Here is a 27,564-nt window from a genome sequence, read left to right on the forward strand (position 1 = left end):
GTAAGTCAACGTCGCTCCGCCCCGCCATCCCTTCCTCAGCTCCGGAGGGTCCCTTTGCCCCGGGCAGCTGAACTCAGGAAATGCCAGCGGCGGGAGCCCCTTGGTCACCTGGGCGGAGAGGTGAGCGGCTCCGTCAGTCCTTTCCTGGGACGAGGAGAGGACCGATACCCGCGCCAGCGAGGGGCGGCTTGGCATGGGAATGCAGCTAGTCCTCTGCCCCAGTCTGGGCAAGGGGAGCAGCGAGGGAGGGGTGAGAGTCCGGAGGGGTGGAGCAAGGGCCGACGAGGGAAAGGAGTTGAAGCAAAAAAAAAAAAAAAAAATCACCTCTTCAGTGACTGCTCCCGGACAAAAGACACACTCTTAGTAAAGATTCGTCAATAGGTAGAGACCCCTATTGTGGGCATTTATGATAGATTTGCCCGTAAAGGCTAAGGGAGGAGAAATTCCTGGGACTTGGGGGTAAAATGGAGTGATGTTAATAGATATACCTAAATTGACAGCTTTAAGGGGAACTGAAGCGCACTGTTGAGGGAGGAGAGAGAACACTTCCAAACCTCCACGTTGCGTTTTGTTTCTGTAACAACAGCAGTTATGAAGAAGCACTTCTGACTGGCGACTTTGGGTTAGCTACGCTGCAGCTGTCCAGGCGCCTCCAGGTCTCTCCTGAGAGCAGTACTCCTGAGCGGTGAGCCAGAGAGGTCAAGCCATTCGCCCACCTGGGGAGCAGAGAACCCTTCCTCACTCAGCTGTGGGTACATTTCTTGGGAAGATTTGTCAGTCTTTTCCTATGTCAGGAGAGGATTCAGGACGACGGCAGAAGAGCTCAGGTACTGTCAATTTCTATTTCATTATATACATTTTCAGGTTTAAGTTTATGGGAATCCACTCCCATGTGTTCAGACTTTTGGGTGTCTTTTCAGTAACTCTCAAGTGGGCAAACCCAGAACTTCTATTTTTCTAGCTGAACGACAGAACTGCCTTCAACCTATTCTTTTCTTTTCTTACTTAATTATAAGAAGGTGGAAATGCTGTCTCCAGTCACATATTTATTTAAATATTTGGTAAAGAGACAGTTACAATGACAAAAGTGGCCATCTGATTAAACCAGTATTAGATTTTAATTGGGGCTAAATTGTAATTCCATGATATTTCTATCTATATGAAGATACAAGCAATTCAGCATTCATGTTATTTTAAATGTAGTTTATATTTAAAGGATGGTTGCTGGTAGAATCTAAAAAACAATTCTATGAAGATCACTTTTCTTAGAAAAGCATAATAGAGATCTTATTACGTCTTTGTATGTTCTCAATTGCAGGCAAAAATTTGGTCTGGCTCCCTGGGCTTGCCTCACATGTGGGTACCAGATACCATTTTTTCCAAGCTGAGCATGTTTCTTCCCTGCATATGCCCCCACCCCCACGCCCACGGCAGATGTGAGAAGAAGGGACCAAGGGACGAGGCAGAGGGATGTTCTAAGCAGAGTAAAAACAACATCATGCCTGCGAGGGGTCAGCGTGGCCCACTGTAGGGCAGGTATTAAGGCTCAAGCCCTCTCAGCTGGCCAGTTACTATTCGTTATGGTCATCATTTGGCAGTGATGTGTATAATTTGTCTTTTTTTTTTGGCGAAGACTTAAGACAATAGGAAGAGATTTAATCATCCTTTCCCTGATTACAGCTCTAACTAAAAGTGTTTTTGAAGGTTTAAGAAAATGAAAAACCAAACATGCTCAGTGATAAAACATGTATTATGAAACTTCGCTTGATCACACATATACAGAAACACACACATCCAATAAAGAAAAGGCTAGAAGGAATAGAACAAAATGATATTGATTATATCTGGGTGGTGGGGAGTATAAGTAATTTTCTTTATTTGACTTATTTACAACTTCTAACTTTTCAATGTTGCACACGTATTAGCTTTATAATCAATTTTTTTTAAGTCTAAAAGAACAAATGTATAAACAGGAAACTAAACTTTATGTATTTCAGTTGTCACAATATCCCCATTATGCTTTCCATTTTCTTTTTTTTCATGAATCCCTAAGTAAAAGGGATTCCTGCTTTTCATTAAGAAGTGAAAATCTGTAAAGGAATTTTCGCAACAATAAATAACCTGCTTGTCACAAGAGTCCATATGAGGCCCGCACACACTATGGCTTTGTAGTTAGCTTTACCATAAAAGCTGCAAATAAAATTGGTCCCTAATAACCAAACTAAAAAGCCTCTTGATGAAAGTTAAAGAGGAGAGTGAAAAAGTTGGCTTAAAGCTCAACATTCAGAAAACTAAGATCATGGCATCTGGTCCCATCACTTCATGGGAAATAGATGGGGAAACAGTGTCAGACTTTATTTTGGGGGGCTCCAAAATCACTGCAGATGGTGATTGCAGCCATGAACTTAAAAGATGCTTACTCCTTGGAAGGAAAGTTATGACCAACCTAGACAGCATTTTCAAAACCAGAGACATTACTTTGCCAACAAAGGTCCATCTAGTCAAGGCCAGTGGTCTTGTATGGATGTAAGAGTTGGACTGTGAAGAAAACTGAGCGCCAAAGAATTGATGCTTTTGAAGTGTGGTGTTGGAGAAGACTCTTGAGAGTCCCTTGGACTGCAAGGAGATCCAACCAGTCCATCCTAAAAGAGATCAGTCCTAGGTGTTCTTTGGAAGGACTGATGCTAAAGCTGAAACTCCAATATTTTGGCCACCTCATGCAAAGAGTTGACTAATTGAAAAAGACTCTGAAGCTGGGAGGGATTGGGGGCAGGAGGAGAAGGGGACGACCGAGGATGGGATGGCTGGATGGCATCATGGACTCGATGGACGTGAGTCTGAATGAACTCTAGGAATTGGTGAACAGGGAGGCCTGGCGTGCTGCGATTGCTGGGGTCGCAGAGAGTCGGACACGACTGAGCGACTGAACTGAACCTTACAGGACAGTGTCCCAGATTACCCATTACTGTGTGTGGTCTACTGGAACTCCGCTCAAACCATATTTATAACTGAGGTGTGATGTTTTTTTTTTCAGGATGAAGCCGAAAGGCAGGGGAAACACCAGCTTATTGCTCTCCTTCACTGCATTCTGCCTGATAGCCCTGCCTGGGGGCAGGGCCTGTCCTCGCCGCTGTGCCTGTTACGTGCCTGCAGAGGTGCACTGCACGTTTCGGTACCTCACCTCCATCCCAGAGAGCATCCCACCCAACGTGGAACGTATCAATTTAGGGTGAGTGAGGGCGCTTGTCTTGCTTCATTCTCAAGGAGGGATTGAGTACACTAGTGATATCCCCAAAACAGTTGTGACTTTGGTAGATTAACCACAATTCTGTTAATACTTCCCTTCTGAAATGAGTGCATGAGGATCTTAAGCTTTCTGGGGCAATAAGAAAATTTTTCCCTGTAAGCTTTTACTAAGGGAAAGTTTTTCTAGAACCCAAAGTCATTCACAGTAGGCTGAGACCCCCATGATTATAGAAAAGCTTCATTCTGGCTCTATTTTTGCTGAGTAACAATATAGCTCTTGCTAAGAATTAGAGTTATGATAATATCCATGAGGTAAATGTCCTCCAATATATATATGAAAAGTTAACTAGATCTTTTTTTTAAGGCCTTTGGATTTTTTTTCCCACACAAACTGACTTAAAATACTTTAAAAATGCATAAGTAATTAAATCTGCTAAAAAGTGACTGCATTTTAAAGGCTGGTGAAAAAAACGTGTGTGAATGAATGAAAAGGCAGACAACATCTTTTGACATTAGTGAGCACCTACTATGAACCTAACACAAGGAGGGTACCAGGGATACAATAATGGATACATTATTCATGTGTAGAAACCAGTTAAAGTGAAAAGACAGATGTATAATCAGTACAATTTACTAAGAATTGTAATACAGCATACAAAGTGTCTTCGGAACAATCACTACTGATAACAGCTAACATTACTTGTGTCCTGGCATTGGGCTAAGCACTCTTCATGAATGCATTCATTTAATCCTCAAAACCTGTTTCAAGTAGGTTCTATTATTTGCATTTTATAGACAAGGAAACTGAGGCAAAGAAAGGTTATTGTTTTTTTTTTTAACCTAGCATTGGCCCTACTCCCAGGAGCCGGGTACCTGAGTTCATAATCATATCTAAAACACTTGACTTCAGAGCCCAGGCTTCTTAACCATTGTTTCATAATGATGAATTCCACCTGGGAGAACGAAGGGCAATGTCATTAGGGAATGGGCTGGGTCTTAACAGTGTTCACAAATAGAGGAGGCTGGAGTTAAGGGCATTCCAACCTGAAGATACAACATAACATACAAAGGTTTGAAAATGAGAAGGGATGTAGCATGTTCCAGGAATGTGAGTAGAATAATTTTAACTGGCAATGCAAGGGCTGGGTGAAGGGGCTGACCTTCCATGGCATCTGATGAATTCCAGTATTTCAAGCATTGGGTTATCTCCTTAGAGCACAGGGAATCTTTAGTGGGGTGTGTGTTTGAGAGGTGGGGAGTGAAATTCAGTTTTGTGTGTGCATTTGTTGGGTTTTGCTTTGACATTTGTACTTTAGTTGACAGACTTATGTCTAGAATGATGTTTTTATTTCAGGTACAACAGCTTGGTTAGATTAACAGAAGCAGATTTTTCTGGCCTGAACAAGTTGGAGTTACTAATGCTACACAGCAATGGCATTCACACAATCCCTGCTAAGACCTTCTCAGATTTGCAAGCCTTGCAGGTGAGACTGATGTTGGGAAGGGGCAAGTTAACGAGGTGAGATGTGCCTCCAAAACCTACCTGTTCCTGCTGCTGCTGCTAAGTCGCTTCAGTCGTGTCCGACTCTGTGCGACCCCAAAGACGGCAGCCCACCAGGCTCCCCTGTCCCTGGGATTCTCCAGGCAAGAACACTGGAGTGAGTTGCCATATACATACATATATATATATATATATATATATATATATATATATATATATATACACACACACACCCTCCCTCTTCAGTCTCCCTCCCACTGCCACCCATCCAAGCCCTCTAGGCCATCACAGAGCATCACTGAGCCATACAGCAGCTTCCCAAAGCTATGTTTTACACATGGTAGTGTATATGTCAGCTACTGTTTCTCCACCCTCTCCTTCCCCTGCTGCATCCACAAGCTCCTGCCCTGCAAATAGATTCATCAGTACCATTTTTCTAGATTCCATGTATATGTGTTAATATATGGTATTTGTGTTTCTCTGACTTCATTCTGTATGACAGACTCTAGGTTCATACCTCATTACAACTGACAATTTCATTCCTTTTGATGGCTGAGTAATATACCGTTGTATTTATGTACCACATCTTCTTTGTCCATTCATCTGTTGATGGACCTCCTGGCTATTGTAAATAGTGTTGAAATGAACATTGGGTTATATGTGTCCTTTTGAATCATGGTTTTCTCAGGGTATATGCCCACCACTGGGATTGCTGGGGCATATGGTAGTTTTATTCCTGGTTTAAGGAACCTCCATACTGTTTGGTTGTAGAGCAATATATTTTGTAAGTTTCACTTTACTTTTGCATTGCTTTATTTAAATATTTTTTTTAAAGTTATGAGGACTTCTAAGAATGTATCAAATATTTTAAGAATTACTACTCCAGTAGGCAAGAAAGTGAAAAGTAGGAAGAACTCTTAGGAACAAGAACAAAGGTAATGCAGGAAACATCAGGCATAAAGATTGGTATGTCTGCTGTAAGTAGGACCTGACGCTTTAGAGAAGTTAATTCAATTTATGATGTCTATTAATTTTTAAATAAAAAGTAAAACTACTGTTCAGAAGTACAACCATACCTGATTTTAAATTAGAAAAAGATGTCTCCCAAAGGTCCTCATAGATGACAGTAAAGCAAACTGTCAGTTCTACCCTTAAAAAGATAAATTGCCAGTGCACAGTGAGTCTTCTCACACCACATCAAGGCTGTGTAAAGCCATAGGTTTAAGTCTAGATAAGTGATTATGTTCACTTGGTTTAATCAGGCTTTATTTGGAAGATATATCTTCAGCAGATTAGATGGAGTTTCTTCATGGAATTCACACATGTTTTTCTTGACCAAGTTTCCAATAGATATCGATGAACATTGAGTTTGGTAATATTTGGGGCAAAGTTGTTCCATGTCGCCAAATTTTCTTTATTAGGAAACTTAACATTCCAGAAAAGCATTCTCAACAGAGATGACAGATTAGGTCAAATCAGGAAAATATGGTAAATCATCGTTTTTACTAGCATTTTTTTTTCTTTTTGGGAAAAAGAGTATGTTCAGCTGATAGCTGGAGAAGGAATTGGAGAATACCAAAGTGCTACTGAAATACTGAAAAATTATTTTAACTTCAATTAAAATCACATTACTCTTAATAGCTAAAAACTAAAAAACAAAAACCAAAAAAAAACCCAAATGTCTATCAACTCATAAATGGATAAACAAAACATGTTACATGTATTAAGTGGACTACTCAATAGTAAGAATGAATAACTGACTTATACACTAAACTAGTGGTAAGTCTTGAAAAGAAGGCTAGTTGGAAAAAGGCAGACACAGAAGACCACATATTGTATCACCCATTATTTTAAATATTGAGAATTGGCAAATCCAGAGAAACAAAGTACATCAGTGGTTTTCTAGGTCCAGGAGGAGGGGGGAAATTGTTTCACCTGTACTTCCACCCCACTACTTTCCTATGTAATTGCATTGTTTTGAAATAAACCTGAGATATCATGTTTCATCTGTAAGTACTTCTATATATATATATATATATATCAAAATCAGTCTTTTAAAAATAAGTGTAAAATATTGTTTTACCTTAAAATTATAGCATTAATTCATCAATATCACAAACTATTCATGAGTGTTCTAATTTCCCTGATATTCCCATATTTAATTTGCAGCTAGTTTGTCGAATTAGGATCCACACAATGACTGGATAATCTCAGTGTATGTTTTATTATGAATATGCTTGTCTTTTTTGTGGTAATTCCTTTGACAAAATAAGCGTGTTCTTTGTATTCTTAGGTCTTAAAAATGAGCTATAACAAAGTTCGAAAACTTCAGAAGGACACTTTTTATGGCCTCAGGAGCTTGACACGGTTGCATATGGACCACAACAACATTGAGTTTATAAACCCAGAGGTTTTTTATGGACTCACCTCCCTCCGACTGGTGCACTTGGAAGGGAACCACCTCACTAAGCTTCATCCAGATACATTTGTCTCCTTGCGCTACCTCCGGATATTTAAAACATCTTTCATTAAGTACCTATACTTGTCTGATAACTTTCTGAGCTCCATCCCTCAAGAGATGGTCACCTACATGTCTGATCTGGAAAGCCTTTATCTTCATGGGAATCCTTGGATCTGCGACTGTCAACTGAAATGGCTGTCTGACTGGTTACGGGAGAAGCCAGGTACCTAGATTATTTCTTTGTTATAATTCAATAGACGAAATCTGCATGGAGATGTTGAAAGAAAATGAAATCTCAATAATCCAGTGAGAATGAACTGTCTTAATTCATCAATGAATAATCTTTAATTCAGGTCAATTATCACTTCTGGCTTTTAGCAAGATTGGGAGCTAAGAAATTTATCATGTGTTACTCTTCCCTACTTACCACAAGACATAGAAACCCTTCCCTCTTCTTATTTTCCTTTCAGTCATTTGGTCAATACATATTTTTTTGAGTTTTATTCAAGGCCTTGTGCTCAGCAAAGCAACCACCGAGAGCTCTGTGTCTGCTCTAACAACACATCTGGTGGGATACAGATAAGCAATCAGAATGTAAAACATGCTTTGACGGCAAAGTAATAGGCAAGATGCATTCAATCAACAAGTAGTTACAAGAAGTCAGAGAGAACACAGGGATGCAAAAGTGACCGTGGAGCTTTCACTCTTGGAGAAAATGGGTTAACAACGAATCGCACTATTTCAATTAATTCAGTCCGTAGGGAATGACTGAAAGGAGCCCATTGGTTTTGACATCTAAGTGGTGGCTGATTGGAAAGAGCAATGAGAGCTGGATTGTTATGCAGGGGTTGGGGAGGCAGGGCTACAGTTGATCCTGGAGAGACCTGGCTTGAAGTGAGGGAAGAAGGGTGACTGCCAGATGGAAATATGCCATCACTCAGGACTCTCTGAGCATCAAACAGACATGAGCACATTAAAGCTAAGGAGAGATTTTTGAGAGAGAGAAGGTAGCAACATTGCAGAAAGAGCAGATGATCAACTGAGCCAGTCCCCTGAAAAGGCTGGATGGCAACAGACCCAGCCTTTAGGTGGGTGGGGGGGTTTTCCTTAGGAGACAGGAGAGAAAAGGACTAGATGGGTACAGAGGCAAGTGAGTTCATGGGTCTAGTGGAGAGCGTAAGCAAGTTCTTACCTGATGCCTTTTCCTTCTTTGTTAAGTTGTAGGAGAGGTAACTAAGGAGGGTGCTAGGAAGGGGTCAAGGTTGGAAGTCTGAGAAAAGTGGAAAAAATCTGCAGTTGCTGTCGTGAAATATATAGAAACACATATATATATGTATGTGTATATACACTTAGTCAATATAATTAGTCAAAAAGTGAACTGCTTTAGGCCAAAAGATACCACCTTTGCGCTCCACGAGTTTGCAATCTTGTAGGTAAATATGCTCAACCCACAAAAAGACAATGAGGCATGGATGAAAAACAGCAAAATGTTTATACTGAAAATTTAGTTCTATAGGAGGCAGAATCAGTAAGTTACTTCTGCCTTGAATAATATACCGAAAGAAAAGGAAGGAATAATAGGGAGGGAGCAGGAAGGTAACATATATGCAGTTTGTGTTGGACATTGTGCTTGCTGCTTTCTACTTAATCAATTTAGAGATGAAGAAATTGAGGCTAGAAAAGTTGGGTATCTTGGGCTAGTCATTTAGATTCTTACAGATGAGTTTTCTCACCTGTAACATAGGGATACCAATAATTGAAACAAGTAATTAAAATAATACATATAAAGTGCTTAGCAAAATATATGACATAAGCATTCAACAAACGTGATTATCGTGATTTTCATTGTCACCCAGCTAACATGGCTAGAAAGTACAAAAGCAGAAACTCAAAGTCTAGTCCTTTTTCTATAATGTATTTGTGATGGAGAATCTGCTTTGTACATATAAACAGGGTAGTCTCATGAAGAGGGCAATAAGTAGCCCAGGTTGCCTGGCATGGGCTATTATAGACTGGCATGGGTTTTGTCTTTTGCTGTCTTACTTCACTTAGTATGATAATCTCTGGTCCATCCCTGTTGTTGCGAATAACATCATTCCATTCTTTCTATGGCTGCATAACATTCCATTGTATATACACCACATTATTTTTTTCCATTCATTTGTGAATGGACATGTCTTGGCTAGTGTAAGAAGTGCTGCTATGAACACCGGGACACATGGATCTTTCTGAATTCGAGTTTACTCTGGATATATGTCCAGGAGTATGATTTGCAGAATCATATGTTAACTCTTTTGTTGTGTGTAAGGAACCTAGATAGTGTTCCACGTACTGGGTACATCATCTACAACAGTGTAGGAGGGTTCCCTTTTCTCTTCATCCTCTCCAGTCACATCAGCTTCTGCTTTGATATTTTTTTTCATCTACTTCAAGAGACTGATAGTTTCTCATACCTTCAATTGCCTCATTTGACAGTCCTTTTCTATGTATGTGGTCAGTAGTCAAATATAACACAGCTTCATCTGTTTATGGCTATCTTCCACTCCTGGGTTTCACAAAGCTCTAGGTGTTGTTTTTCTAGGAAATATGGATTTGTGGCCTTTTCTCTGACAGCTTTATCACGAATATTAAGTTTATGTCCTTTTATTGTTCCCAAGCCTTTCTATATGCATAACTTATTTTAATGGCAAGCACAGTGTAATCTTTATGTAATACCAACAGTGCATGTAACTCAGTTGAAGAGAAAACAAAATATATAAACAGCTATGGCAGTATTGGTGTGTGTGCCAGCAGTGGTAGCTATAGCAAGACTGCCAGCTGGTCAGTCACTGCTGTAAGACAACCATCTGTAAGACACATCTCAATTTGCAAGCTAAAATGTGAAAGAAATGTGGTCTTAGAATTAGACTGCCCTTCCTCCCTTTCTCTAATCTTTCCATCCATTTGCCAGGGCTGGAGACAAACAGACGACTAGACAGGTCTTTCTACTAGTGGGTGATGAGGGCTAGGATAGGGGAAGTGGAAGGTACCGGGAGAACATAAAGCTGGGAGCCCACTGAGAAGGAGTGCTCTTCCAGCTTGTTGACGAAGGAGGTAAGTAGTCAGGCAATAATGGAAGACAGCCTATCAGACAGCCAGTGTATTGCAAGTAGGACAGCGTATGCTAAGAGCGTGACAGGGTATGGCAGAGCTGAGGACTGGAAGGCGTTTCTGTGTAAATGGAATCTAGTGATGGAGAGAATGGAAATAATGTGATCAGATTTGCAACTGAGCTAAAATACTTGATGTCCAGGGCTGAGCAATTATCAAACCAAGATGTGAGTATAATTCTATGATGAGGTTTAATTAAACCAGAAGTCTGCCTTTCTTTTTTTTTTTTTGCTATAGCAGGGTTTGAGCCCAGGCTACTGGGAAGTAGTAAAAGGTCACAGCTGGTTGGTAGGTAGGTGGTTGATAAAAGCCTCTTTGACAGGCTTGCCAACTACCTCCTCTGGGTAAGCTGGCACTTTACAATTTGCTGAAGAATGCTGAGGAGCCAGATATATATGACAGTGCCTGTCACACTGAAGAGTTTGGAGTCAGTGATCAGAGAGATTTGTCTCAGGCCTTTGAGGAACTGCACAATTACAGGAAGGTGATTTGCCCCTGTGCAGTCACTTTGTCAAATGAGATCTTCTAAGAAGTACAGTGCTTCTTTTACATGCTGTGTCTAAATGCATGATATGGAACAGGATGGAAGGCTCTAGCTGTATCTTGTATAAGGTAAAACCCGTTTCTCTTATCAAGTATTGCTGTGACCAGCCATTTAAAATAGGCTCACCAGAGTAGTATTTTTTTTTGCAGAGAAGAAAGAATGACAAATTAACATCAAAATGAGACTAACATTAAAGAGACTTTACACAAAATCCCATGTATCTGGAAATTAAATGTCCACTTTTAAATGATAGGTGTATCTAAGATGCCATGACAAGAAAAATTAGAATAAAAATGAAAAAGAGAACTTACCAGAATTTGTTGCATGCAACTGAAGATGCTCAATTAAATACAATGTGGAATCTTGAATAAGATATGAAAACAAATAATGGTCACTAGCATAAAATTTTGTGAAATTTGAACAAAATCTGTACTTTAATACTATATCACTTGTTAATTTTCTGTTTTGTATTTTTTTTTTTACAACATAGTATTTCTTTATATTCTCAGAAATGGATTAAAACCTCAAGCCTCACTCAAATTTTTTTTTTAAATCACTAGTAAATTTTATAGACTTTTAGCAGTAATGCTACTGCTACTGCTAAGTCACTTCAGTCGTGTCCGACTCTGTGCGACCCCATGGACTGCAGCCATCCAGTTCCTCCGTCCATGGGATTTTCCAGGGAAGAGTACTGGAGTGGGTTGCCATTGCCTTCTCCTGTAACCGAGTCATGATGCCCAGCCGGTCTCCCTCCCGTGCCGGGCGGTGCCGCCTCCTTCTGGGCACGGGCAGGAGCCGGCACCTGAAGAGGCGGGATGCAGGTTGAGGGAGCTAACTGATTTAAAACGACGGAGGCTGCCTAAGCTCCCCCTGCCCTCCCTGCTCTCAGTCTCCTCGGCCCGCTGCTCCGTGTTCTCCTCTTCTTCGATCAACCGGATCTCTTTGTTGATGGCGTCCAGCTGCTCCTGCAGCATCACAGTCAGAGTCTCGGCATCGCCCTGCCCGCTGGGCAACAGCTGAGTGGCCGAGCTGAAGAGGGTGACCCTGTCGCCCTCGCCGTCAGACACGCCCTCGTCACTCTCGAACGCTTGTGCCAACGTGGCCCAAGCGTTCGAGAGTGACGAGGGCGTGTCTGACGGCGAGTGCAGTAATACTAGATGCCAAAATACATGGAACTATATCAAAGTTTTCAGGTAATATAAATTAGAAATCTAACACTCTATTCATACTAAATAAGCAGAAACAAAAAGCTTTTGTACATACCTATATATAGTATATATGTCAGACCTTTCATGGGCTGCCCCATTGCTTGGGCACAGCTTTCCTCTCTCCACATTAAACCTGATCCTCCTCAACTGAGTCTACCTCAGGTGCCAAAGTCATACTGTGTCTTTCTGCACTCTTAATAACCCTCTTTGTTCAGCCACATCCTCACCTCTTTCTTGATTGGTTCTACGGGCTTCATTATTTCCAGGATCCATCTTGTTCTCTCCGTTCCTATTGCGACCAAGCTAGACCAGGCCAAGGTACCTTGTAATTCATTCATCATTCTTTTTAGTAATGGACAGAAACTTGGGTTTTTAATGATATCCAAGAATGTATAAATGGTAACTTATCAAACAAGTTATCATTTAAAGGACACTGAAATTCTCTGAGCCTTAAAACATTAAATGGGGAAACAGAACTAAATAATAAGCTAATAAAAAGTGATAAACATATCATTTTGTTTTGCCAGGTAAGGGAACTACTCAATTAATACGGAGTACCAAATATGTACCCAGGTGCTTTTGAGGCATGGAAAATATAGCTGTGAGCATGAGAAACAAAATTCTTGTGCCTATGGATGTAATATTGTGGCAGGGTATGTAGACAATAACATTTTCAGAAATCAATCCAAAGACCAAAAAAAAAAAGGAAACACTAAAATTTCCAAAAATTTCCAAATTGTTTCAAGTTCTAGCAAAAGCTACTTATTCAAAATGTTTAAATGTTAATTCATGAAGAAGCCACAATGGGCAATAATTCAATTGTCATTTTTTTCTAGATATCATAAAATGCAAAAAGGACAGAAGTCCCTCCAGTCCTCAGCAGTGTCCGCTTTGCATGAACCCCAGGACCTCTAAAGGCAAGCCCTTATTTATGGTCCCAGCTGCAGCTTTCCTGTGTGCCAAACCCACCATTGACCCCTCTCTGAAGCTGAAGAACCTGACTGTTCTGGAAGACAGTGGTTCTATGTCGATCTCTCCCCAAGAGTTCATGGCTCCCTTCGGCTCTCTGACTTTGAATATAACAGACCAGACTGGAAATGAAGCTAACATGATCTGCAGTATCCAAAAGCCAGCAATGACCTCATCCATTGCATTCACTGCAGAAAATGACGACATCATGCTAAATGCTTCGTTTTCAACATTCCTGGTGTGTGACATAGATTACAGCCACATTCAGCCAGTGTGGCAGGTTCTGGCTTTGTACAGTGACTCTCCTCTGATCCTAGAAAGGAGTCACTTGTTCACTGAAACCTCACAACTCTGCTATAAATATAAACAGGTGGTACTGAAGCCTGAAGACATCTTTACCAACATTGAGGCTGGTCTCAGAGCAGATCCCCCGTGGTTAATGCAAGACCGAATTTCCTTGCAGCTAAACAGAACTGCCACCACCCTCAGTACACTGCAGATCCAGTACTCCAGTGATGTCCAAGTCACTTTACCAAGGTCAGAGATAAAGCCAGAGACACACAGATGGACCATGATTTCCAAAGATAACAGTACTAAGCTGGAACGCACTGTTTTGGTCGGTGGGACCGTTGACCTAGACTGCCCTGGCCAAGGAGAGCCTCCCCCCAATCTGGAGTGGCTTCTAGCTGATGGAAGTAAAGTGAGAGCCCCTTATGTGAGTGAGGACGGACGAATCCTGATAGGCAAAAGTGGAAAACTGGGACTCCAGATGGCTGATAGTTCTGACACTGGCCTATACCACTGCATAAGCAGTAACGACGATGATGCAGATATCCTCACATACAGGATTACCGTGGTAGAGCCCAATGTAGAAGCCTATCGGGAAAATGGAGCTCGTCATATAGCTTCTGTTGGTGAAACACTTGACCTTCCTTGCCATTCTACCGGTATCCCAGATGCCTCTGTTAGCTGGGTTCTCCCAGGAAACACTGTGCTTCAACAGTCCTCAAGAGATAAGCAAATTCTTAACAATGGCACATTAAGACTATTACAGGTCGCTCAAAAAGACCAGGGTCACTATCACTGTGTAGCAGCCAACCCAGCAGGGGTCGATATTTTAGTTAACCAAGTTTTAGTCACAATAAAAGGGCAAAAGTCAGCAGAGCATAATGTAGAAACAGATGGATCAGGGTTTGATGAGCCCAATTCCATGGGTCAGCTTCAGGATCCACCAGCTACACATCTCCCCACATCTCCTGCCGTGGGGGCTGAGGCTGGAACACATGTCTTGAGCCCAAGTAAGAATCCCAAACAGCGGGTATTAATATCCCAAAGGCATGGAGAGTCAACCAGCTGGCGTTACAGGGAGCACAGGAGGCAATTCCCTCCCTCTGCCCGGAGAATTGATCCACGGCACTGGGCAGCACTTTTCGAGAAAGCTAAAAAGAATGTTATGCCAGAAAAGCAAGAAAATACCACAGGAAAGCCGCCTCCACCAGTCACCCAACTGCTGGATATACCTGGTGAGGAAGCAGACTCATCAGGCATGCTCCCTCCAGATGAGCAACTTACGGTCCCAACAACTAAAGCTGCAGACGTTCTGACAAGGACAGTGACTGCAGATTCCAGAAAATCACCTGACAGCCCTGTGACAAGTAAAACTGATGGCACCCCAGTCTCCCCAATTGTGAGTCCACAGACCCTATCACCTGAAAAACCAAGAGATTTCAGACCATCTGCTACTATTAAAACTCAAGTCACGCCAAAGAATATAAACCCAACTGCATCAAGCGAAATGGAAGACACAACCAACCCAAATTTACCTAATGTGTTTCCTCTACTAACTGAAGCAACTCTGTTTCAGGATGCTGACAACATGGAGAGTAAAAAAGAGCCCTTGCAAACTGCATCCCCAGTAACAGTGGGGGCTACTGCGATCAAAGATACCCATATCCAAACGCTAAGTAATGCTGTGGGCAAATCTGGTATATTTTTAGGGTCAGTAAATGCCACAGATAGTTATCAGAGATCTGTAACAGGAGTTGGTGAACCCAGGAGCCATCACTCTCCTTCTCAAAGTACTCACAAACCTAGCCCCACTAAGCTCCATTCAGGCCCACACACTGCTGCTCCTTCTCAGTTACACATTCCTAGAAAGAGTACAATGAACAGTCCGCTGTCCAGGCGCTTTGGAAGATGGCGAAAAGCTTGGAGCAGGGGGCGAATTATCAGCCCATATAGGACACCAGTTCTCCGACAGCACAGATTCAGCGTTGTAAGGCCCACGTTCAGAGGCTCTTCAGAAGAAAGCACCACTGCATTTCCAGCCCCAGAGCTCAGTGCAGTGTGCCCATCCTGTTCTCCCAGAGAAAGGCTCACCACTGATGAGGCAGCGTTGTCTTCTCCAAGCTTATCCCCCATCACCCTCCCCAAAACTGAAATTGCCAGCGTCACAGTAGAAGAACCTACAACTCTAGTTCACAACTCATCATTACTGCTTGAGGACAAACCGAATGCAGATGCTGAGAAGGCCACCCCTATGATAAGATACTTCAGTGCTGAAAGTGCCCAAGTGACTCCAGCTACTGCAGTTACGACTCACGCAACAAATATTAGTTATCCAAGTGGGTCTAAAGCCAGTAAAACCACCAGATACTCTGTGATCGTATCCCCACTGCCAGGTCCCACCATCAAGTCACCTGTGCCTACCACTCTAGCTATTAGCAGATTTTCAAGAAGGAAAATCCCCTGGCATCAGATCTTTGTAAATAACCACATCCAAAGAGAAAAGCTAAAGAATCAGCAAAAATTTGGTTCACAAAGCAGCACAGACACAGTGCTTCCTAAAATATCTCCTGCTTTGCCCACAGATAAAGTTTCTCCCTTCCATTTCAAAACACTCTCAGCTAGTGTAATGAAAATCCCATCCATAACACCAGCCACAACTCACCTCAATAACACACACAGCCTTGTAAGTCTCCCAACAATGAAGGAGCTGCCCTCCCTACCCATTTACCCTACGCCTCCTAGTAGCTCAAGCAAAGAATCAAGTGCAAATTCCGTATCAAGGCAAACAGACATGCTGACGACCACGCCTACTGCCCCTGCATCTATCATTATCAACAAAGCCCAGATAGACAGACCCAGGGCACGAAAAGTACAAAGGAAAAAGGAGCCTCAGAAGACAATGAGGGACCCAAATACCTCTCCCACCCAGACTTCTGGCTTCATTACATCCACCACTGTGACATCTCCTGTTCCAACAGCAGCTGAAACTTCAACCAAGCCCAGTGTGTCTGCTTTCACTCATTCTCCTCTAGAGAACACAAAAGAAATTTCAAGCACAGTTGGTCTTCATCCAGGAGCCTTTAATCTGACAGCTGTACTTGTACAACCATCCCAGGAGGGTACTCAGGCTTTGAAGAATATAACTGCTTCTGAAACCACTTTGTCCAGCAAACTACAGAGTACCCCTACTAGGAACACAATCAGACACTCAACCATGCCAACCTTCCTAAGCTCCAGTGCCACTCCAATGCCAATTCCCACCTCCCCTCCCTTGAGTAATCAAAGTGAGGTTACTGACAATGTGGCCATGCCCACTTTCAGGATGATGACAAGTACAATGGTTGAGGCACATGAATCCCCAAAGCACAATGCTACTCCACAGCAACTGGCAGTAGCATCTCCCCAAACTCACCCAAATGCCAAATTTGCAGTTGGAACCATTCACTTTACCTACTCTAATCTGTTACCTTCTACTCCTATGCCAGCACTAATAACAGTTAAACCACAGGATGCTAAGCATACTCACTCCCCCTGGTCAGAAAACCACTTTTGGCACAAGTCACACCCAGAAATTGCTGAAAAAGGCCAAAAGCCAGTAGTAGTGAGTGTACTGCCCACTCCAGGCCTGCCAGAGGTCACCACTCATGCTTCAAACTGGGATATACAGAAGAATGCAAAGAAAAGTGGCTTTGATAAAACAGCAGTTCAAAAAATAACAACTTCCGAATTCCTCCCCTTTGATGCTTTATCTAGGGATGTATTTGAAAGGCCCAGAATAATCGGAGGAAAAGCAGCAAGTTTTACTGTTCCAGCTAACTCAGATGCCTTTCTTCCTTGTGAGGCTGCTGGAAATCCCGTGCCCACTATCCACTGGACCAGAGTCTCGTCAGGTATTTGAAACGGTTTCTTTACACTTAGTCTTTAGTAACAAAACAAAGAAAATACTGTGTGACATTTCAGAGTTACATATTCAAAGAGTCAACATCAGCATGAAATTTCTCCAAGACACACAAACTATTAATATCCTCATTTGATATATGCATGACTTTTTGCTGATTAGAAAGTTTTAAAACGTATGTTAAGACCATTAAAAAAAAATGCTTTTAAAGCAGGTCTAAAAAAAAAAGTCATTGTGTTGAACCATCTGGCTTTTACATGAAAACTAGGGTGTTTTTTTTTAATCCAGAAATAATTTTAGCAATCTGAAGACTAAGGATCTTAATTTTAAATATATTTGTTCCCAGGAGCCTAACAAAAAGATAGCCCTCCTTTTGTGACTTCCACATGAGCAATTTGTTTTCCATCTAAACTTTGATGACCTATGACTATAAATTTCTTTCTTATCAGGACTTGATTTATCTAAGAGGAAACTGAATAGCAGGTTCCAGGTGCTCTCCAATGGCACCCTGTCCATACAGAGGGTGGACATTCAGGACCGTGGACAGTACCTGTGCTCGGCATCCAATCCATTCGGCACAGACCACCTTCATGTCACCTTGTCCGTGGTTTCCTATCCCCCCCGGATCATGGAGAGACATACTAAGGAGATCACAGTCCATTCTGGAAGCACAGTCAAGTTGAAGTGCAGAGCTGATGGGAGGCCCAGCCCTACAATTTCCTGGATTCTTGCAAACCAGACGGTGATCTCTGAATCATCTGAGGGGAAGAGACAGGCCCTAGTGACATCTGACGGAACACTGGTCATCCACAATCTCAGCATTTATGACCGAGGCTTTTATAAATGTGTGGCCAGCAACTCAGTGGGCCAGGATGCACTGCTGGTTAAAATACAAGTCATCGCGGCCCCACCTGTTATTCTAGAGCAAAAGAGGCAAGTTATTGCAGGGACTTGGGGTGAAAGTTTGAAACTGCCCTGTACTGCAAAAGGCAATCCTCAGCCCAGTGTTCACTGGGTCCTCTCAGATGGCACTGAAGTGAAACCATTACAATTCGTCAACTCTAAGTTCTTATTTTCAAATGGAACTCTGTTTATAAGAAATGTAGCCTCTTCAGACAGGGGCACTTACGAATGCATTGCTACCAGCTCCACTGGCTCAGAGAGAAGGGTGGTAATCATCACAGTGGACGGACAAGAGACCATCCCCAGGATAGAATCTGCATCCCAGAAATGGACTGAGGTGAATCTGGGGGACAAACTACTGCTGAACTGCTCAGCCACTGGGGAGCCGAAACCGAAAATCATCTGGAGGCTACCATCCAAGGCTGTCGTCGACCAGTGGCACAGGTAAACCATACCTTTCAGTTGAGATTATCTTCGTCTGTTTAGCTTTACAACTTCTGAAATGGAGAAAGTGGTAGAGCGAGGCTTGCAGCAATGTTAGGGAGACTGTGCTCATAAAAGTAACTTGCTCTAAAGAGACCTAATCCTTTGACATGTATATAGATATATGTAAAATATAGATTATGTAAAAAGAAAGTTTCTTACATGCTGTATTCTAAGGGCCAATTTCTTGTTGAGTTTATATAGTTAAAAAAAGATTTTTAAAAAAACCTCTCATTTTCTTCCATACTTGTGACAGTTTTTTAAAACAGTAACTGTGTAAATGTATTTATAATCTTTCTATCAAAAAATAAGACGGAATTTTGTAATGCAAACAAGGTCTGGAGAGATGCACTTCACTAATTTACTCTTTAGAGTCTCCTAGGAAAGCATTTTCAATGTTAGTGCAGTCTGTACTTCCTCTACTCTGCCCTAAAAGTGCAAAGCACTTTATGAAGTTAAGGCTTCACAAAGTGAAACGTATTCAGGACCTCCATCACTCTGATGGTGTCAGACAACACATATACACATACAGACTTTCTCTAATATGTTCTGATTCAGGCATATTAATTTTTATCTGTTTTCTGTAGCAATTAAATCTCTTGGAAAAAATAAGAATGTACTAGATTATTAATTTTTGCTATTTGCATGACTTCATGCAATGATTTTTCATAATATGACAGAAAAGATGGGCTGAACATTTCCATTTAATGTTTATTAATAGAAACTACCCATGCAAGTAAAATTTTACACATATAATTTTACACATATAATTTTACTTGCATGGGTAGTTTCTATTAATAAACATTAAATGGAAATGTTCAGCCCATCTTTTCTGTCATATTATGAAAAATCATTGCATGAAGTCAGTTTATGTGTAAAATGGCTTCCCTGGTGGCTCAGACGGTAAAGCATCTGCCTACAATGCGGGAGACCCGGGTTTGATTCCTGGGTCGGGAAGATCCCCTGGAGAAGGAAACAGCAATCCAGTCTAGCACTCTTGCCTGGAAAATCCCATGGACAGAGAAGCCTGATAGGCTACAGTCCACGGAGCTGCAAAGAGTCGGACACGACTGATCGACTTCACTTTCACATTTTATGTGTAAAATAGATATTTTTTTTTCTAGTCTCAAAGTATGAGTTGGTAATGGATATAGTTAAGGAATTTTACTTGTGATCTTTAATGCCAAGATAAATGTTAATTTTCAAGCTTTTCAAATAAGTCATCAAAATTACCTAAATTTTACACTCATCCCAAGTATAAACAGCACCAGTAGTTTCTAAGGAACTAATTCAAGCTTATCTGCAGCTGAAGGAGTCATGGTTATGAGTTTGAGCTGATGCTAATAAGAATCTTGAAGGGACAAGAAAACCTCTTCACATGCCTCTGTCAGTCATTATCGGGTTCTCGTAAACCAGGCCCAAGATAATGTTCTTGGAAAACAAGTGATAACTTTGCATGACCCAGGAATGGGTACTGGCTAAACTTTAGGGATATTTAACACAACAAGAATATAGACCATATCTATAATTAATCATTGCAGAGATACCTTTGATAAGCGTGGAGTACAAGAGTTTTATAATATGTTCATCAAATTAAACTTATGTTGTTCAAATCTCAAAAAAAAAACAAATTTTAAATTGAAATTTAGATTTAAAATTTAAAAATGCTGAGTTATGAAATGTAAACTTCACAAGACACGTTTATGCTCATCATCTACTGTACATATTCCCACTTGTGGCATCAAATGTATTTAACCGTTTACCAGTTTTTATATTTAATTGTATCAGCGTGTCTATTTATTAATTACCCTACAGTACATGGGGGTGCTTCTCATTTACCTAGAAACTGCTCACTATTCTGTGTAATGGTTAACACAGTTTCACTATCCATGAAGAAACCAATGCAGGAATAGAAGACATATTCCTGTGATGGGAATTACAAATAAAGTTCAAATTTTAGGTTCTAAAGAAAACGTCCAAAATATTTACTAGACATTAAGAAGGTTTTTAAGAATGGAAAAGGTATGAAAAAATGTAAGGGAATGTCTTAAAAAGTTAATCCAAAGGAATGTCTAAAACACATTAGCATTCTCAGAATAAATCTTGACCTAAGTTTAAGTCCAACAAATCCTCCAGAGTTTAATAGCAAAGAAATCAGGTAGGCTGTTTGTATTTCACTTTGGGAAAGCACTTATGGAACAAGGAAAGATTGTTCACAATGTGGAAAAGCCAATAGACGGTATAAGATCACAGATGCTATCAAAGGCCCACCAGAGGTACCGGCATTCTTTTACAAAGAACTACACAGCTTGTCTGCTAACTGGACACTTTTAGTGATTCTTCTGCAAGTAACCCATTCAACGAGGCAAGAATACTCTTTAGTTAGGTGCTTAAGATATCACCAGAAATAAAAAGGGCACTTCTGCTGTTAAATAGAGTCCTTGCTATTCCCATTTCTTGGTTCTAGAAGTCTGAATTTTAGATTCTTAAAATGAAAATTTTCATCATAGCTACACTCACACAAGTCTACTCAACCATGACCGAACTAAGCAAAACCTTTTACTTTTTAAAAGCCTAGTTGTCAGCTGAAGAAAGCCAAGCCTTTTCTGAATTTTTTTTAAACTGTCTCAGAGCACTATAGGTCTACCTCCACGACTTTCAATAGGACTTACCTGACCTATGTTTCAGACAGAATTCTGTTTCCCCTGCTTCAGATTTTTGCTTCTCAAGGAGTTTGTTACAACAAAACATCAGGCCCCACCCCAGATGGGCAGAATCAGAATTTGCACTTTAAAAATATCCCCAGGTGGAGAATGAATACATATATATGTATGGCTGAGTCCCTTCACTCAGTCTGAAATTACCACTGTTAATTGGCTATACCCCAAAACAAAATAAAAAGTTTAAAGTCTGGGGAAAAAAATATAGTTAGGATGGTAATATATCTGTTCTATTAAAAAGATACAAAAATATCATCTAACTAATTAAAAGTATTTTCATTAAATCAGCATGTGATCACTGAAGCGTGTCATTTACTTGGACAAATAAATTCTCCCAGGCTTCTTTAAAAATACATATATCTCCAGCTGAATCACATGCACAATAAGGTCCAAGAAACACTGCTTTAAAAAGATTGCAAATGCTCCATTAATCTTCATAAAAGAATTCCCTTTCTTTTACTCAAGGAAAACTTCCACTTTCCAAAGTCAGTTTTCTCTTAAAAACATCAGCTTATAAAAGGAAACACAATTCTCTTATATATATAAAACAACTTCCAGAAGTATCAGATTTAAAGGTCAGGGAAGTTCATTTTAAGTCACTGGTTTTCAAAGGCTTGTCCACCTACTAATAGCACTAGCATCACCTGAGAACTTGAACCTGATTCTCTATCAAAACATGCAATCTGTGTTCTTAAAAGCCGTCCAGGTGCACACTCAAATTTGAGACTGGTCTGCAAACTTAATTGTTCACAGAGTCACCTGGGAAGCTTGTTAAACACTGGGTTACCCAATCCGTGGCCAGATCTACCGGATCAGAATCTCTGAACAGTGAAAACCAGTAAATATGCATCTTAAATGAGACCCCGTGTAACTCTGATGTAGGTGATGAGGGAGCTGCATTGAGGATAAGGATTCACAGCAGTGGTTCTCAGACGCTGCTGCACTTGAGAGTCATTCGGAAAACTGAGTCCAAGGTCACATTCCACACTACAAGTCAAATTCTGGAGGTGGGAACCAGGCATCAGTACTACTTTATGCAAATACTTTTAATGTGCACCCAAGTTTGAGAAACACTGTTCTTAGCATTAGGAAAGAATGACAGCAGGTAGCGATGTAACATGGTGAAAAGGGTAAGTAACTACCTCTAAGCACTTTTTTTTTTTTCAGCTGTATGGTGAGGAACCACCTAAAGATTAAAAAATAAATGCAAAGACCCTTGTAGTTTCCACTTTTAAGTGCATCCATAATGATGACTTTCCTTTGCTATACATGCCAGATGAATTATTTCCAGGCTTGAGAGAAGAAGAAAAAGGCTATCAGCAGCTGTAGGTTGTCCTACAATACTCTTCCTAACTAAGGTTTTTTGCTGGAAGATAAAAAATGACTTGAGGCTGTTGGCCCTGTTTAGCAGTTATGCTATGAAAGGTCATACACACTTTTTCACTCACCTTCTTAGCTCATGTTGCCAAAAAATTAGGAGAAACACATGTAATGAATGTTTTCACCTATAGGTGTTTTTGATTGCGTTGTTAGCAGTTACTCAGCTTCCACTGGTCTTTCTGAAAAACTAGTTTTATCAAGGAAATTCTGCCATCTGGTGGTTCTGTGTGATAAGAGCGGGCAGTGTAGCGCTTCAGAGAAAAGTGATGTTCATGCAGTTCGACATAATGCAGAGACCAAGTCATTGTACAATTGCCTGCAGAGACAGACAAAGCTTTAGTGTGCTTCTAAGGAATTTTACCTTGGCATTTACTTTCTTTATAAAAAAAAGTAAAATTTACTTTCCAACCAAATAACTGATTCAGTTCAGTTCAGTCGCTCAGTCGTGTCCAACTCTTTGCAACCCCATGAATCGCAGCACGCCAGGCCTCCCTGTCCATCACCAACTCTCGGAGTTCACTCAAACTCATGTCCATCGAGTCTGTCAGCCCTTCTCCTCCTGCCCCTAATCCCTCCAGGCATCAGAGTCTTTTCCATTAAGTCAATTCTTCGCATGACGTGGCCAAAGTATTGGAATTTCAGCTTTAGCATCAGTCCTTCCAAAGAACACCCAGGACTGATCTCCTTTAGAATGGACTGGTTGGATCTCCTTGCGGTCCAAGGGACTCTCAAGCGTCTTCTCCAACACCACAGTTCAAAAGCATCAATTCTTCGGCGCTCAGCTTTCTTCACAGTCCAACTCTCACATCCATACATGACCACTGGAAAAACCACAGCCTTGATTAGACGGACCTTTGTTGGCAAAGTAATGTCTCTGCTTTTGAATATGCCATCTAGGTTGGTCATAGCTTTCCTTCCAAGGAATAAGTGTCTTTTAATTTCATGGCTGCAATCACCATCTGCAGTGATTTTGGAGCCCAGAAAAATAAAGTCTGGCACTGTTTCCACTGTTTCCCCATCTATTTCCCATGAAGTGATGGGACCAGATGCCATGATCTTCGTTTTCTGAATGTTGAGCTTTAAGCCAACTTCTTCACTCTCCTCTTTCACTTTCATCAAGAGGCTTTTTAGTTCCTCTTCACTTTCTGCCATAAGGGTGGTGTCATCTCCATATCTGAGGTTATCAATATTTCTCCCGGCAATCTTGATTCCAGCTTGTGCTTCTAATACTCTTTAAAAGGAACAATCTGGTATCTTTTCTGAGCAAGTAGATTTGTATGCGAGTTGTTCTTTGCTGACATATACCACAGAATGGTCATCTGCTGTGTAAAGTGGTCAAGGCAGTCATGGGTCTAGGAAACTGCTATTTCTAACATTCTTGTCATCGTTAAAAACTTTTTAAACTGAAATGCAAAGGAGGTGCATTTGAAGTCCATCTAAGAAATACTACTTGTTTGCACAAAATTTATTTGTTCAGTTAATTTCATCTTTCAGAAAAGCTTAAAAGACAGTAAAAAAAGTCAGTACTAATTTTAATTTCACTGCAACGTTTAGTCCTGTGTCAATTAATATAACTCTCTTACCCTTGCTAATAGCTGCACACCTCAGTCAGTCTCTTCTTTCCTCAGAATGGGCAGCCGAATCCATGTCTACCCAAATGGATCCTTGTTTGTTGGGTCAGTAACAGAAAAAGACGGCGGGGACTACTTGTGTGTGGCAAGAAACAAAATGGGCGACGACCTGACCCTGATGCACGTAAGCCTAAGATGGAAACCGGCCAAAATTGACCACAAGCACCACTTTAAAAAGCAAGTGTTTCACGGGAAAGACTTTCAGGTCGATTGCAAGGCTTCTGGCTCACCAGTGCCCGAGATATCCTGGAGTTTGCCTGACGGGACGATGATAAACAGCGCCATGCAGGCCGATGACAGTGGCCACAGAACCAGAAGGCTCACCCTCTTCCACAACGGAACTTTATACTTCAACAAAGTTGGGATGGCAGAGGAAGGAAATTACACCTGCTATGCCCAGAACACCCTAGGGAAGGATGAAATGCAAGTCCACCTAACAGTCATAACAGCCGCCCCACGGATCCAGCAGAGTTACAAGACCAACACGAGAATCACAGCAGGAGACACAGCTGTCCTTGACTGTGAGGTTGTTGGAGAACCCAAGCCAAAAATATTTTGGCTGCTGCCTTCCAATGACATGATTTCATTCTCTAAGGACAGGTATACATTCCATAACAATGGGTCTTTGTCCATCAATGAAGTGAGACTGCTCGATTCTGGAGAGTATGTATGTGTGGCCCGGAATCCCAGCGGGGATGACACCAAAGCGTACAAGCTGGATGTTGTCTCTAAGCCTCCATTAATCAATGGTCTGTATGTAAACAAAACTGTCATTAAAGCCACAGCTGTGAGACATTCCAAAAGACACTTTGACTGCAGAGCAGAAGGGACACCGTCTCCTCAAATCATGTGGATCATGCCCGAGAATATTTTCCTCACGGCTCCATACTATGGGAGCAGAATCACCGTCCACAAAAATGGAACCCTGGAAATCAGGAATGTGAGGCTTTCAGACTCCGCTGATTTCATCTGCGTGGCTCGGAATGAAGGAGGAGAGAGTGTGCTAGTGATACAGTTAGAGGTGGTGGAAATGCTGAGAAGGCCGACGTTCAGAAATCCATTTAATGAAAAAATAGTTGCCCAGCTTGGAAAGTCCACAGCACTGAATTGCTCTGTTGATGGAAACCCACCACCTGAAATAATCTGGATTTTACCAAATGGCACACAGTTTCCCAGTGGACCACACAGTTCTCAGTATCTAATAGCAAGTAACGGTTCTTTTATCATTTATAAAACAACACGGGATGATGCAGGAAAATATCGGTGTGGGGCAAGAAATAAAGTTGGTTACATTGAGAAATTAATTGTATTAGAAATTGGCCGAAAGCCAGTGATTCTAACTTATGAACCAGGGACACTTTACAGTTTCAGTGGAGACACTGTATTGCTGCACTGCGTCTCTCTTGGAAGCCCTAAGCCACATATCAAATGGACTTTGCCAAGTGGCTACATAATAGATAGGCCTCAAATTAATGGAAAATACATACTGCATGAAAATGGCACCTTAGTCATCAAAGAAGCAACAGCTTATGACAGAGGAAACTACATCTGTAAGGCTCAAAATAGTATTGGTCACGCACTGATTACTGTTCCAGTAATGGTTGTAGCCTACCCTCCCCGGATTACAAATCGCCTACCCAGGAGTGTCCTCACGAGGACAGGCGTGGCCATTCAGCTCCACTGTAAGGCCCTGGGAATCCCCAAGCCAGAAATCACATGGGAGATGCCTGACCACTCCCTGTTCTCAGCGGCAAACAAAGGGAGGACACGCAGAATTCGGCCTTTTCACCCACAAGGTACCCTAGTCATCCGGAATCCGCAAACCTCGGATTCTGGGATATACAAATGCACAGCAAAGAATTCACTTGGAAGCGATTATGCAACAACTTACATTCAAGTAATCTAACAGAACATAAAACTGCCTGAACAAAGTCAACATCTGGACAGAATTTAGTTTTTGGAAGAAGTTTAATCAAAGGCAGCCATAGGCATGTAAATGAATTTGAATACATTTACAATATTAAATTTATAATAGACATGCAAAAAAAAAGGACTTATAAATAAATGCATTATGAATTGATACTGATTTTTTTTTTAATGGATCTCAAAACAAACTTTTAACTTAAGGCACTTTTATTTTGCCAACAGATAACAATGAACAATAAGAGGAAACTCTTGACCATAAAATAACAAATGTCTAATGTACCTGAATTCTTCATTAAAGAATGGACTTTTTTTTTCTTTCACTACTGTTTGCCTAGTGTCCACCTTCTATCAGTGTTACAAGCATGGCACTGAGGACAAGACACAATGGAAAGGATTAAATTTGCAGTCTTGATGTTAAGTTTGCCATCCTGATGTATAAATATTGCAGTTGGTTTATAAATATTTTACTAAAACCCACAGAAACTAAGCACTGTTCTATAATTCACCATTTTGTACATACTGAAAATTTTCATTGATGGGGAATACAAAAAAAATGTTTTAATAACCGCATTTAAAAATAAATGCAGGCTGACTTTTCCTCTTGTAAAAAGCAACTTAACACCCACACATCAAAAATGTGAAAAGGGGTTGATAACATCTATCCCAAATAAAGTCATTAAAAAGCTTTTAAAATACATCGACACTTCTTTATAACTTCAAAATCTAACTCAGGCACCCCTGGTTTGGAATTGTTCATAAGGAAAATCTTCTTAGGAGGAATCACTGCTTTATGAGCATTTATTTCATTAAGTGAGCATCCTTTACGTGGTGGGGAAATGTTTGGGAAAATTTGGATTGAATACATATAATAGAGTGTCACTGTACTGAAAATGTGATCAACTCTACAAAATCTTACTTTTTGTAATCCACTGAATTTATATCACGTGCTTAATCCAACCTGAATTAATTTAAGGACATTATGATTAATCTTTTCTAACTCTAGAGGCTAGCATTTTCCAGTGTAATTTCTCCAGCATCTATTTAAATATTTGTCTATTATTTAAGAAGAATTATAGGAGCCTTAATAAATGAAAAATGAGAAAATGCCATCTGTCTTGCTCAAGTATCTCAGCACACAAAACTGAGAACTATGTTTGCCCCTGTGTATCATTTGAGAAAGATGGGGGGTGGGGGACACTTCACTGTGTCTTCATCACACCAAGTTTCGGCTTGCTCCACCTAAAGAGGTAACCTGT

The 27,564-nt window shown here is 40.9% G+C and overlaps 1 protein-coding gene across 2 annotated transcripts; it reads left to right on the forward strand.

Moving 5' to 3' along the window:
* IGSF10 (immunoglobulin superfamily member 10) lies at positions 1 to 27,415 on the forward strand. Of its 2 annotated transcripts, XM_069580576.1 has the most exons (8): positions 1 to 120; positions 590 to 827; positions 3,035 to 3,229; positions 4,601 to 4,730; positions 7,041 to 7,431; positions 12,947 to 17,257; positions 17,715 to 18,612; positions 24,380 to 27,415. In XM_069580576.1, exons 3-8 carry the CDS (start codon positions 3,036 to 3,038, stop codon positions 26,286 to 26,288), a joined length of 7,833 nt encoding a protein of 2,610 aa, XP_069436677.1. In that variant the 5' UTR covers positions 1 to 120; positions 590 to 827; position 3,035; the 3' UTR covers positions 26,289 to 27,415. The 2 variants fall into 2 exon arrangements, with proteins under 2 accessions (XP_069436677.1, XP_069436672.1); XM_069580571.1 differs by lacking the exon at positions 1 to 120 and having other exon boundaries at positions 344 to 827.
* Positions 27,416 to 27,564: the final 149 nt, after the last annotated feature.

Source organism: Ovis canadensis, chromosome 1 (assembly GCF_042477335.2).
Source record: "Ovis canadensis isolate MfBH-ARS-UI-01 breed Bighorn chromosome 1, ARS-UI_OviCan_v2, whole genome shotgun sequence".
NCBI classification, from domain to species: domain Eukaryota; kingdom Metazoa; phylum Chordata; class Mammalia; order Artiodactyla; family Bovidae; genus Ovis; species Ovis canadensis.

Excerpts from the sequence above, each read along its gene's own strand:
- IGSF10 (XM_069580576.1), top strand. The coding sequence starts at position 3,036 with ATGAAGCCGAAAGGCAGGGGAAACACCAGCTTATTGCTCTCCTTCACT. Across the intron at positions 3,230-4,600 it reads GTGGAACGTATCAATTTAGG|GTACAACAGCTTGGTTAGAT; the intron begins GTGAGTGAGGGC and ends TTTTTATTTCAG. Across the intron at positions 18,613-24,379 it reads GTCGTCGACCAGTGGCACAG|AATGGGCAGCCGAATCCATG; the intron begins GTAAACCATACC and ends TTCTTTCCTCAG.